Source organism: Trachemys scripta, chromosome 23 (genome assembly GCF_013100865.1).
Source record: "Trachemys scripta elegans isolate TJP31775 chromosome 23, CAS_Tse_1.0, whole genome shotgun sequence".
In the NCBI taxonomy this organism is placed as follows: domain Eukaryota; kingdom Metazoa; phylum Chordata; order Testudines; family Emydidae; genus Trachemys; species Trachemys scripta.
The window spans coordinates 15988739-16003069 of NC_048320.1; the positions used below are offsets into that span (position 1 = coordinate 15988739).

At 38.8% G+C, this 14331-nt stretch overlaps 1 protein-coding gene across 7 annotated transcripts in view; it reads right to left on the reverse strand.

Moving 5' to 3' along the window:
* The window catches only part of MPP3 (membrane palmitoylated protein 3), a 64885-nt gene that overhangs the window by 22721 nt on the left and 27833 nt on the right, over positions 1 to 14331 (reverse strand). For 5 of the 7 annotated variants that reach the window (XM_034756174.1, XM_034756176.1, XM_034756175.1 and 2 more), the window contains exons 11-17: positions 13186 to 13250; positions 10986 to 11006; positions 9267 to 9308; positions 8591 to 8746; positions 7906 to 7986; positions 3517 to 3610; positions 1953 to 2061 (exon numbers count right to left, since the gene is read on the reverse strand). In XM_034756174.1, coding sequence (XP_034612065.1) covers positions 1953 to 2061; positions 3517 to 3610; positions 7906 to 7986; positions 8591 to 8746; positions 9267 to 9308; positions 10986 to 11006; positions 13186 to 13250 — 568 coding nt within the window. Of the gene's footprint in view, positions 1 to 707; positions 749 to 1952; positions 2062 to 3516; positions 3775 to 7905; positions 7987 to 8590; positions 8747 to 9266; positions 9309 to 10985; positions 11007 to 13185; positions 13251 to 14331 lie in introns of those variants that run through there. The other 2 variants (XM_034756177.1, XM_034756178.1) reach the window with 2 other exon arrangements.

The window sequence follows — 14331 nt, forward strand, 5'->3', positions numbered from 1 at the left end:
TGTTTTTGTTTGTTTTTTCCCTCCCTTCCCCACCAATATAGACTAAGCCTCAGTTTCTCCATCTTTGAAATAAGGGTAATAAAAATCCTCCTTACACCACCCACATGAGAGAGATGATTAAGAGCACTAATGATTTGCCTAAGGGTACACTTGAAGTTAGTGCACAGCCAGGAATATAACCCAGATATTTCAAATCCTATTCTTGTGCTTTTGCCACTAGGCAATTCTTAGTCTCCAAAAATTTTAGGTGAGGAATCCTACAAGTTCCAAGTTCTGAAAACAGGAACAACAGCAATATCCTCTCAGATATGGATAAGGTGCAAGGTAGCATCTAATTAATGTGCATAGGATCTCAGAGACAAATGGGTGCAAATCTTTATTTATTTTAAATTAAGAAAAGAGGAGTCTGGTACCTGATTATGTCCTTAGCAGGTATATTGGAAAGGGAAAGCCTCAAATTTAGAACCTGTCTACATGGTGCCTTAGTCCACATTAGCTGGGGCGTAAATTCTAATCTATGCCAGCGTGTTGCCCACTAACTGGCCCCTGTGGACACTGTTCATGCACATTAAAAGTTTTCTAGTGCACATTAATGTAGGACTGTTTGAAACAAGAGCTTCACACAGGCCAAGCCAAGTCTAAGGTTTGAAAACAAAGCCATGTTGGAATAACCCGTGTTCAAAGCAAGGCTTTACAATTGTTCTTACCTGAAGGAAAATGTTTTGGGTTTTTCCTCTGCTTAGCTAACCTGAAAGCAGCGCAAATATGTGGGTTGGTTTTGGTTGGTGGTTTTTGGTGACTACACACATGCCCCACCTTTACCTCCTCCCTCCCACCAGACACAATTCTTGGGCTGGCATTCAGTATGAGAACACTAAGCATAAACAGTGGTTTGCTTTAGTTTAAAAAGTTGAGATTGAACAGGGTGTAAAACATAAGATACCATAAAGCCATATTGTGTTTTCCATACTTGTGTATGGCTTGTAAATTAATAATGCAATGCAGAAAGCTGAAATCTGTGCAGAGGGAATTAATAGTTCTCTAGTAAAGATTTAAAAAAAAGAATGATACATTTTCATCTACAAAGCTTTGGGAGAATGTTTTTATTTGCTCCCTCTAGTAATTTTTTTTACAACGTTCATGTTTGTTTGAACACAGTATATTTGACTTTTTTAGTGTTAAATTTGATTTGCAGTATAACAGATCAAACCAGTTTCAAAGCAAATCAGATTATGCTGTTTTTTCTCTGTCCTACTCATGGCCATATGTAACCCCAACAGGAAAAGACTCCATCTTCTATTACTTCTCCTCATGGGAAACAGATTGTTTTCCATGTTTAAAGCTGGTTGAATATTGCAAAGCCATGTCCCTGAACATTCCTTCACGTTCTGAATGGCTATACACCAACATTTTTCTTCACATGAATGTTTAGGGAATGCCAATTCTTTATAGAGAAACCAATAATTTGCCTACAAACAAGGGTACTTTCTATCATCCTTTAATCACTATTCTCATTGTTAGGTTTTTATTCTGTTTTAAAAGTTTGTCATCCAATCAGGGAGCAGGAATAATATCTGACTCTAGCCAATCACATACTGCAAATAGCACTTGATCCTGCTATCTGAAGTCAACAGATTTCAAAAGGAGTTGGATAAGATCCTTGATAATGAAAAGTCAAAGTGAAAAATTTGCAAAACAGCTCAGAGGCTGAGTTTCTTCAACTAAGGTGTTTGGTGACTACCTAAAAATGAAATGAAAAAATCTAGATTGGGTCACAAACACAGGAAGGGGCTAAACTAGTTATTTGCAACAAATTTCTTTCCTTGATTTTGTGCTACAAACATTTTAACTTACTGAGGCCGCTGGCTACAGCGGCATGCTTATTTTATTTCTGATCGCTGCTGCCAGGCCCCCCCGGAATCAGATGACTTTATAAAAGCAGCTATACTTACTTCGGGTACCACATCCACCAAACAAACTTTATTTTTGGCCATAACAGATTGGATTGCCTCGAGACTTGTTCCATACAGATTCTCTTTGTATTCTCCATGTTCAACAAATCTAAAAAGTTAATGTATTTATACTCCATGAATATATGCCACAAAGAAAAGGAAATTTAAGAACTTTGACCGTTGTTTCCCCCCAAACAGATTACATTTGTTAATTCCAGGGAGTCCTGACAAGTTGTCTTCAGGGATGCTGTAACAATTCGTACAGTGGGGGTGGGGGCTGAGAGCCATTGAACCAACCTGTAAACCGCGTATATGATGGAAATCACTTCAAGCCAGGGGGAACAGTAGCACCCCTAGTTCCAGCACCTATGGGTGTCTCCCTTTACAAAACTAGTGTCTGGGGTTCAGAAAACTGAGACAATGCAATCAGAAGTCTCCTTCCGTTTGAGGCTCTCAATATGCTTTAGGATTTTGAAGGAATTAATATGTACATCCCCTCTCTCCATGGAGAAAGCTGAGGCAAAGGGAAGTTCAGTGACTTGCCAAGGGTCACAAAAGTCTTAACAGAACCCAGCTTCCCTGACTTAATTACAAGTCAACCCCTTTCTCTTGCACAAAATCACAGTAACAAATACAAAAGTACCACTGAATAAGCATGGGCCCTGTGGAGTATATTGAGCAAATGGAACGTCCTAAAAGAAAAATGTATCTTGGACTATGTATCCTTATTTGGATGTTCTCAAAGGAAGGTGGAAATGTTATAAATATTGCAGGAAACCATATCCAAGCAGTTTAGGACCAAAATCTGACCTACCTTGAAACTATTAGTTTATGATCGGGAAAGCAAACAGAAACCAAACCAATGCATAGAGCTCAATCTGTTACCATCACAATTTCAACAAAAACTCCACTCTTTTAGGGCACCTACAAGACTCTGCATGTTTTTGTGACCCTTCTGGGGGCTTAATAGCAACAGTTTCCCCAGGGCATCAGTGATCATCAGTGAGGCTGACAAATAAAGAACTAAAGGAAAACTGCCATGGTAATTGCAGCTGAATTCTAAAAATAGAGAAGGGGGAAACCTCATGTTTTCCTCAGAGAACAGTACAAAGCTAGCCAGGAAAGAAATGTTCAGGCTTTGGGGGGAGGGGAGGGATTTAAATTCTATAGCAAAACCTTGCACTAGCAGGAAATGGACTGGATAATCCAATAGGTCACTTACATTCCCAAATTCAGAGTCTAAGATGATTACAATGAATAAGTAAACTAAAACTTGCCAGCATACATGTACCAGAAAATAGCAGTAATAGTTAATGGGACTGCCCTAATTAGATAGCAGGGTTAGATTCTGCCTCCTGCGCCTCTTTCCAACCCTTTACTGTTCCTGACTTGCCTTTCAGTCAGGCTTTGAGTGAATCATTACTCAAACTGAAAACAAAAGTTTACTGGAAAAATTGCCCCATCCCATTATTACACTAAACTAGATATGTATATACTATACATCTTGACAAGCAACATGTTGAAAATGTAGCCACACTATTTCTGTATGTTAAAACAAACCTACTTGTTATGCTGTACATCTATCTCAAATGATTGCTTAGAGACAAAATTGTATTCCACTCCCTCTTTTTCATGACTTTTCTTTGACCTTGTTGTATCTGGAAGAGTGGAAACAGTACCATGAACATCAAACATGGGGTAGCAGTTAGCAGAGGTTGGATGCTGACTTGCCTTTGTTTAGTCTTAGGTTTTCATGCCTCCAAAACTAAATGGACACACACCATCAAGTGAAAAACAAAACTGAAAACAAAAATCCATTTACCTGTATAAAAACAAAACCTTACAGTAGATTAAAATTGAAATAACTCAATTAATTTACTTCATCTTTTATATTGTAACACCCAAAAGGCTACCAATCAAGGTCAGGGTCCCACTGTGCTGGACACTGTACAAATATATAGGCTGACAAGGCCCTTCACTCAAAAGATTTGAAGTCTGGGGCCCTGATCCTGGTGGAACCCTGCATCGTTGTAGATTCAGTGGAATTGCTTATCTGGAGCAGTTGGTGGAATTATAGCTCAATTTAAGACCAGATGAAACGAGTGAGTCAGACAAGAGGAGGGAAGGAGGAAAAGCATGTAACCTGCAGTCAAACAGTGCACCTCTGCATACAGCTTGGTGAGTACTTTATTTAGCTTTTTAATTCATCTCTGCTGGGCAATGAAAACAGACTCCATTTCACTTATGGTCTGGGTCTATCACAAGACATGGGCTTGATGCAGGAATTATGGAGAGAAGCTCTTTGAGGTTCAGTGTTGTGCACAGGGTCAGACTACTCCACTGGTCCCTTCCAGCCTTAAACTATGACATTTTTGTTTGTCAATTTTGCATTTATGTTGTGTCCTTGGCACAAAGATGCTGTGTTTTGGGTTGTAAAATATGCAAAAGTTGTTTATTTGGCTTCTTTTTTTTTTTAAATGTTTCCATTGGAATTTTAGAGGGACACTGAAACATAGCTCTCTTTAAATCTGTAAAACCCTGTTTTTGGAAAAACCGAGTTGAAGGCCAAATTCAACCTCTGTCTTTAAGATAGTATAGCATACATACGTTTTTACGCTCTCTTTTTTTTCCTTGCACATGGCACAACCATAAAAGTTCCTAGGGAAAATGGTATCATTTCTAGTAAACAGGCTACAAATCTCTTGTATCACTACGGCCTTTAAGAAAATTACTCTCTCACAAGATGCCCAAAACCCCAATCACAATTTTAGAACATGTAATTCATCACAAAACAACCTGGAAACAGTATAAAGGCCTTATCCTGCTCCTGTCTAAGTTAATGACAGAATTCCCATGGCTTTCTATGGGAGCAGAAGCAGGTCCTAAAAGAGTAAAAGGAAATCAGATGTGACTCACTGGAGATAATCATTAGAAAATAAAATCAGCTTTTTTTTTTCCCCCCCCATCATTTTTTCCACCCAGAACTTCAAAAAACCACAACAGGTTTGTTTGAGTAATTTCTTTTTTCTCCCCCATGCTAACTAAATTAGTGATATAACTCTGACTTTGAATTCTTGCCTTTATATTTTTTTAAGTAATAGTTTCTTCCCTATACCTTTTTTGATTGCCATAATGTCTTTCGGTGCAGTGAATATTTTAAATCTGGTCTGACATGTATGGTGGTAAGCTCATCATTAGTCCTTGAGACATGCATTCTATTTCTATACATACACTATGTTTTATATATTGTTCACATTTTAAAATATTAGTAGTTTGCTATCACAAGCTTCTTTCAGTGTTCTTGCTTTTGAATCCAGTAACTTTAAAATTGCATCATGTAGCTCTCTATTCTTGCACAACTGTTGAAATCAAATTTTATTTTTTCCTTAATCCAGTTACAGTAAGGCAGTAAGTTATTTTCCAAGGTGACATATGACATTGTAAAACTGTTACCTTTAGTATATTCTGTTTCATTATTTCAAGTTTTTTATATTGCAATAAAATACCAATGTAAAGCACAGGAAAACAAACCTGTTTGCTATCAGAATTTGAGCTCTTGCCTGTTGTACAATTAATCTCAACATTAACACTGTAATTGATGTTTTTTGCTTTTTTATTTGTCTGGTTTAAATCAATAGTACTCAGACCTCAGTGGTTCAGGAGCCAAATTAGCAGTCAACATTACCCAGAAGAGCCACGGTAGTGTGAATTAATTGGTACTATAGAAAAATGAAACAATCCTATTTAAACAGTATATGATGGGAAATGTTTAGTTAACTTATTTGTGTGATAATATATCAACTTGCACTAAGTTATTAACTGGTTAATAACATAGTAAAAGCATCCTAATTGGTTAATAATTAAATCAGTGTTTAATATCATGTGCTACAAAGAGCCACAGGAGACTCCATTAAACAGCCATTTGCAGCTCGAAAGCCACAGTCTGGGTATCACTGTTTTGTTTATTGATTCTCATGATTAGCTTAAATCTCCTGATCCTTGGGATCTAACCTGTGGCTTTTGAATGCATGCGGCTGGCAACACCTGTATATTTGTGCTTTGAAGTCTAGTGCACTCAAATGCCCGTCCACTAGTGTAAAACTCATTACTTTAAATTAGGATAAAGTATAGATATGATAGACTTGGTGGCAAATATTTATGGGAATGAATCCTGCTCTGCTGAGAAACGCACTGCACATGGACAAGCACAGCAGAGGTGAATTAAGAAGAAAATCTAGAGCACTTGATAGGTAAAGACTCAGAATGTTAACAGTTAAGCCTAAAAATTATTGGTTTTCTTTGTGTTCTCAACTCTCACCAAGATCAACACCATATTAATGTTCAATCATGGATTCACATTCAATAGGTTAAGCAAAAGTCACTATATGTAGATAATTTCATTTCACCTCAGTTATTGTCTGTTACCTCTTCCTCCTCCTGTGGAATTGTTCTCTCTGCTTTCTCATTACAGCATTGTTCATTCTCACTAATGCTAAAGTATCTACCTGCTCTCCTCCTGCAACACTGATTTTTTTTTTCATGCCATATATACCATCTATATAAGTATAGCTCTTCTTTCCTTAGCTTTGAAGTTGTCAGTCATTTCTTTTAAGGAAATTAAAAGAAATATTAGTCATCCCTCTACTCTAACAGTACACTTTGGTGACCACTTGCAAATATACAAGCTGACCATGAAGGTGTAATCACAAAACTTTCTGATGTTACAAGTAAATCACATTCAGATTTTTAAAATTAATACAAATTATGAGTGTGTGATGCACATCTTTAACAAAGGGCTATTGGAAGAGAAACATGTCAAAGCCAGCAATCTAAATCAGATGTGTGTAAAATGTCTGGAAGACAAATTAATCAGAATAACTCTAAATCAGTTTTTGGGGCACTCAGATAAGATACATCATGATATTATTGCAAAGTTCTAAACAAACTGCTAACTTCAATCTGTATTCCATCAGCCATCATCTCTGTATAACTGATAGACCATAAATTCATACATCAGCAGAGCACAACCACAGTTTGGAATATGTTTTTAAATTCCAATCTTGCATATCACTGTGGTTCTGTGTGTATGAAGAGAATTAACATGTTAATCAAGGCTTCAAAATATCAGTCTTCCGTTTTAAGGAGTTTGCCCGCTTTATTGCTATTTCTTAAGATCAATATTTTTCTCTCTAATTAAATTGATTAATTAAAACTCTGTAGATAATCCAGCACCATCATCTTTAAATAGGAACAAAGAAGCCTACATTTTTCTTCACTGAATCACAAAGTCTCATTTTAATTCTAATTTTACATGTTTACAGTCTAATTTTTTCCCCCTGTAGTCAGTCTGCTTTTCTCAATATCCATTTCAAAAAATGAATCTGTTCATTTGGGAAAGTGTCATTAAAAAAAAATCGAAGGAGCTGACAAGATTCCAGATTCTGTTCATACCAGAGAGATGTGATATGCTGAGTCAAGAGACAAATGCAGACCCTCAAAAGAAGGGGGAAGAACCAGGGGTGGCTCCAGGCACCAGCCCACCAAGCGCATGCCTGGGGTAGCAAGTTGTGGGGGGTGGCCTACCTGTCCCCATGAGGGCGGCAGTCAGGCTGCCTTCGGCGGCATGCCTGTGGGAGGTCTGCTGGTCCCGCGGCAATTCGGCGGCGGGTATGCCAAAGGCACGGGACCGGTGGACCTCCCACAGGCATGCCGCCGAATCCACTTTACCAGCAGACCTCCCGCAGGCGCGCCACCCAAGGCAGCCTGACTGCCCTGCTTGGGGCGGCAAAATACATAGAGCCACCCCTGGGAAGAACTTGAGCTACTTCTGAAAATGCATGTAAATAGTGTGGAACAGGAACAGACTGGACAGTGGTGCAATCAATCACTAAACTACTGCATGCAGTATACAGTCAAAGGTGGGGACAAACAGATTCCTGTAACAGCTACTTACGTGGAACTGCAACACCATACTCCTGTGGATTCTCTGACACAACTTTCTGTTTGAGCTCATTTAGTCTGGCTCCCAAAGAACCTAAGCAATAAGGAAATGAAAACTGACGTGTTTTGGGTGCTGAAAGAAATACTGCGAACAGAATGAAGGAATTTATTCAATCTCACAAATGGGATGCATGATGTAGGAGAGGGCTTAAAGAAATCTGTACACAGAACAGCAAGAACTCATGCCCCACCCCCATTCTACCTTAAAGAGCATCACTAGCAGCAGCTTGAGTCTTAAATGGCAGGAGACCAAATATTTATCCAGTCACTCCAGCAGAAACTCTATGTTCATAGCATTTCATTTTTCTGGATACCCCCCAGACTCTAAGCCACGCTGGAAAAATACCTAGACTCAAAGTTGCTAAGCTTACTGAACTGCAGAAAATCTAACTGAGCCTCCTTTTCTCTGACATCCAGTTTTTTATAAATTATTTTAACAGGTAAACATGCCTAGGTCCTGGTCAAAATTTTTGGGCAGGAAATCAGGGTAAAACTACAGGACCGTGCCAAGACCCAGAGTGCTGCCTTATAGCTTCTGGAAGGGAATTTTTTCAGCTTTTCATTTTAAAATGTCTTAAAAAAAAAAAAAAAAAAAAAAAAAGTTGATTGGAAAATGTCTGACCAGTTTTGTGACATACCAATCAAAACTACCAGTCTCTGCTTTTCTCCCGGCTGCTGCTGATATTTAGTGACTTCTTCATATGTTAGAAATTCGGATATGTCTGCTTGCTTTGCTTGATTCTGATTGTTGTGTTTCTCCTTTCGGCTTAACCTAAAGCTCCTCCGCAAACCAGCTAAAGAGCAAAATATAACACACATTAAACAAAGTATCTTCCTAGCCAACTGTCCAAGCTGCTTGTCTTTCAATAAGAACTAGTATGGTGAAGACTGGCTTGCTGTTACGCACCACATGCACCAGTTTGTTTATAATGATGGGGAAGGTTGGGAGTAGTAGAATTCTTAACTCCATAAAGAGATACAATGAACCCCCTACTGTAGCATAAATACATCTATTCCATGGGAAGATCATGACAACTGTCTGCATTTGCTTATCAGGTGGAAAACTGTGCAGAGGAAAGAGGTATTTGAGTCTCCACAACAAAGGAGCTGTCTTGGGATGAATTCTTCTTGAATCTTCTGGATTGGTGCCAAGCTCGAGCTTTGCCAGTGGCCTGTTGTATCCTTGCATGCACTTTTTGAGTTAACAACTCACATGAAAAATTCAGATGAAAAGCAACTATTGATTTAAAGAGAAGCACATTATTATACACACTATATTTTACAGGAAAGAGTACTGGGAATTAGGTTTCTCACCTATATATTGTCCATTGAAATATCCCTCACAGTCACAATCTTCTGTTAATAAAAATGAGAGAAGGGGAAGCAAGATGTTACAATACCTATGTTATCTGGTTTGGGGGGAAGGCTTTGCATCCTGTATTATCAATATAAACAAGTATTAATGACACAAATAGTTTAGCCTATGGCTAATGGTTTATATTAAACTGCCATTTAATATCCCAGAATACATCTCTCAGAATTTTTTTTTCATCACACCTGCTCAGAGTTGCAGTTAGTGAACATTTAAGCAATATAAATACTATATGCCCATAAAAACAAAGCTTCTCTAACTTCCCTGGTACATAGGACTGCAAGTGGATCTAATAATCCAGGACACTTCTTCTCGTTGGACTCCAGCACCATTCAGTGCAATAGTGAGAACTATAGACCAAGCATTACTCTGAACTCAAACTGACAGTCAACAAATTTAATGTTGTTTCTGTGCTAATCTCGTTACAAAGATGGATAAAAAGCATATAAGAATAACACTGGCTTTTTATCAGATCTCTGGGTCATTCATATACAATAAAATATACAAACCAAGAGCATGCACAGTAAAAATGTAATCACTAGAATCTGCAGAATGTAATAGGTGTGTGTGTGTATAGTAATACTAAAAAAAGTTGTCATACTTGCTCACTTACTGAAAGAAAACAGCTTAGCTTTTTATACATTAAGGGCACTCCTGAAAAAACGTTACACACATTAAAGGCAACATGCCAACTTTACTTAAGTGAGTAAACACAATGTTTTACATGATCGAGTCCTTAAATAGCAGAAGATGCCAGTCCAAAGTAAGGGCTTTTTTTTTTTTTTTTTTTCTTTTCTTTTCTTTCTGTCCCTGATATTTGCATGTCAGTCCAGTAACATCAATGGAGTCTTTTCTTTCAATGCAGGTGCATAACAGTGAATTGTATGTCTACTGAAACAGAAAATATTAGTAGTAACTTTAAGTGTAAGACTCACTGTTAAAGGACCTTTTTTTGCCTCATCACTGTAACTAGCTGTTTCCTTCTCTTCCTCCCTCCTAGATCCTCTTCCCCAAAAGCTAAGTCACTGGCCATCTGATGACAGAAGGCAATTTGTACCATGAACAAAGTCAGTGGAATTAAATTTCAACACCTGAGATATCCTTTTCTAAAGGAGCACATTGAATGTGCGAGACTATCAGCAGGAACAGCAGTTAATTAAGAAAACACCTGCTGTTAAGAAGACACAAGGAAGTAATACAATGGCTATTATAAACAACATGAACTTAATCCAGTTGACTAGAATGAAAGTAACCTAGTAAAATGCAGTCCAAATTAATAGCCAAGAAAATTAAACAAGATTGATACTGGTATCCCAGAAGGTGTCAAGGACACTTTTTTTTTTTCCTTTTGTATAACTCCAAACATAGCAAGTTCTGCATTGATTTATAATTCCTGTTCACCATATGGCCCTGAGCAGGCTGCAGAACATGTAAATTAACACAGGATTTGGCCCACAGCAGCTAACAAGAAGCACTTATCCTAAATTTGGAGTAAATTGGAAACAGTATTTATTTTTGTAGATACCTTCAGGTTAATTCTAATTAAAAAAAAAAATGGCTGTAGGAGCAAATTGTCTTTAGCATTTCCCTTTGCTTTGGGAGTTCCTGTCTGTTTGGGAAAAGGCATTGCTTGTTCATACCAGGATAGGCAGAGTACCTACCTTTCTCAGAAGACTGATCATCTGCAGTTAGCGTAAAAGATAGAAGTGAGACAGTTAAACGATGGGCAGACAAATGAGTGATAATCACAATGGAATGAAGGGAAGAATCTTCCTGGCTGTGAGACTACTTAGTAAATTATACTAAAAGAACCTATGAAGCAATGTCTCCCCTTAATATCTCCACACCAGCTCAGGAACCTTTGCAATCTGAGCTGAGGGGTAAAAACATTATTTAAATCCAGCAGCTCTGGTTAATTGGCTTCCTTGAGAGTGTCTTATTAAAAGCAGTAGGAGGCAATCTGCATTCTATGCATCCTAACAAAGGCTAATTGAAACCATTTTATTTGGAAACACTTTGATTTATAAACTTATCTGACAGCTGTCTTGTGTGTACACTCTTCCCTCTCTGTAGCTAATGTGTGTGTGTGTGTGTGTATATATATATAGAGAGAGAGAGCAAAGCAAAGCAAAGCAGATGGTGGGTGTGAGAGACCAGAAGCTCACTTGTTGCACGGGGGAAGCACATTAGTTTCCAAAAACGGAGCCGTCTGATACCTAGCTTTATTTACTTGATTTCTGAAAACTTTCACTTTGGTTCTTCTTCGAGTGATTGCTCCTGTGTATTCCACAGTAGGTGTGCGTGCTCGCCACGTGCACCAGTGCTGGAAGTTTTTCCCTCAGCAGTACCCGTAGCGGGGGAGCACCGCTGCGACCCCTAGAGTGGTGCCGCTATAGTGCACTATAAGGGGAGCTGCGCTCTCCCCCCGCCTCAGTTCCTTCTTGCCGCCAGTGAAGGTAGTTGGAACTTGTGCTCCAGCTTTGCTGCAGCCTTATCTTCTCTAGCAGTACCGTTCATCAGATCGTTTCTCAACATCAGCTTGGAACCGGGGCATGCCCCGCGCTCCAGGCTTCAAGTCGTGTGACTCCTGTCGCCGCTCTATGCCCAGGAGCGACCCCCATGCTAAGTGTCTTCACTGCCTGGATGAGATTCATATTAGCGACCGTTGCAAAATCTGTAGGTCGTTCAAACCAAGGACTAAAAAGGAGAGGGACTTCAGACTTAGCTCTCCTGATGGAGTCGGCGTCGGCTCCGACCCCGGTGCGCAGATCGGACTTGGCACCGTCCGCCGCGTTGTCGGTACGCAGCGAGGCCACTTTGACCAGCAGGCACTGCTGTGGAAGAGACAGGAGCAACACATCCCGAAGAACGCCAGTTACGGAACAGGTAACTGTCCTTTTCTAGCTGGCTTGGCTAGTGCACAGCAGCATCTTTATTTTCTACATCAAGGTGGCAATACTGGGGCAAATTCTAGCCTCACCCATCCACATGGCATTCTTACTCCAATAAGAGCTGAATGGAAGCATTCACGGGCAGCATTTAACCAGTTACGCTGAGTGGTATCACAGAACTGCCACCCAAACTTCCATCCCACATTCTGTGATCCCAGGAGGAGTATCATTTTCTTCTTCTTTGAGACCGTTTACCCACCCCCCTCCATCATTAGCAGCTGCTGCTGCTAATAAACATCCAACAGCTGTTTCCTTTCACATGCTAAAGTTTTCTTATGGCATAGACTCTAAGGAATGGGATAGTGATGTTGAATTCTCCTTTCAGCCTGAAGCACAGAAGTCCAGAAGTGGGAAGCGTTCCCAATTCTTGTTTGTTTGTTTTGTTTTTATCATGAATCTTGGATTATTTTGTGAGAGCCTTTAAAACCCCAGCTTTTGAAATCATAAGATTATGTGATAAACTCAGTTTCCCCCTCACTCCCTCTTTTCTTAGTTTTAAGTACATTTCCAGCCCTTGAGCTTGCGAAGAAAAGCTTGAAAATGTGACACCCCCCCCCCCCGTCCCCACCCACAGACACCCCTAAAGCTCAAAGCCCAGCTGGTAAATAACAAGTCTAAACTTTATTATGTTTAACATCTCATGATTTTAAAATTTCATTATTTTTAAATCAATCTTATGACTTTGGGGGCTCATTCATTGGTTTTCTTTTTTGTTTTTGAATGCCTGGGACTGGCAATACTGGGCAAAACTTAAACCCAAATCCTTCCATGTGACAGCTAATAATCATTAACATCTATGACATCAGAGTAACAAATATTTAAACACATGATTAAAATCATGTCAACCTACTGGAAAGTTGATATATCAACAGTGAATTCATTGAAGAAATAAAGATCTGTTGAAACTTACATAATGGCTTCTTTACAGTTTTGGAGTTTTGCAGAGTGCCTATAGTTCTTCTATAATTCAAACGCCTAAATATTAAATAGTTATACATGAGTGACTTATAAAGAGAAATTTAATATAGACAGTTTATACATATGATGGTATGGCGGATGAAGAATTAAAGCTTTTTCTTGCAACACTTTGCAAAAGGCAAATTTCTGATTCTGGCTTAGATGCATGTTTTAAATATTAAATTTAATGACATCAAATTGTCATTGCTGGGTAACAGGTGGAAAAAAGATGCCGAAAGATTAATATACCAGGGAAAGACTATCATAGAAATACAGATGCAAGTATGAAAAGTATGGTTGTTTCCAAAGTACATTTGTTTCTATTCCCACTGTTTTTTTCCATCTCAATTTTTTGTTTTATCTTTGGTACAAAGTCCTAATTTCATTCTCACTTATGAAAAATTAGCCAAATTCTACCATCAGAGTCTCCCACTTACTGAATTCAATGGGTAGTCAAAGGTATGAGATCAATCTCTAGTCCAAAATACATAATTTGAAGATATGATATTCAGAAATTATTCAGGGCCTGCCGGCTGATCATGGAGCTTCATGCTTATTCCATAAAAATCTAACAAACCAACTGAGCTAGCTGGAAAAGCATCTTGTATTGAGATGAAGTGAGACAGCCATGAACCACTCTAGAATATTTGAGTGCTCAAATTATTAGACCAGCTTCTAAACTTTGTTTTATACTCAAAATTTAGCTACCTGCTTGAAAACCACTTTTAACAAAAGCGATTAACTTTTCTTCAGACAACTGCACTTTGCACTGATAACTGGAGAACCTTCCTTAAAGACAGTTATTTATACTACATACCAGTACACAACTCCATAATGGGGGCTAAAACAAGATGCCCAGGGTTTTACATTATGTATATTCATGAGTGGGGGAGGGGGGAGTTTAATCCCTTACACAAGTCCAGAGCAGCCCCAGATCTGAGAAAGAGGAGTGCCAGAATATTCATTTTTATCCCCAGGAAGGGGAATAATAGCTTTCCCGAGATCAATATTTGCAGAATTCCTAATATTCTAGAACACATTAGAGGAATACAGCCACACTTAACTGATGTCTATGTACAATACAGCCAGGTTAGGACAG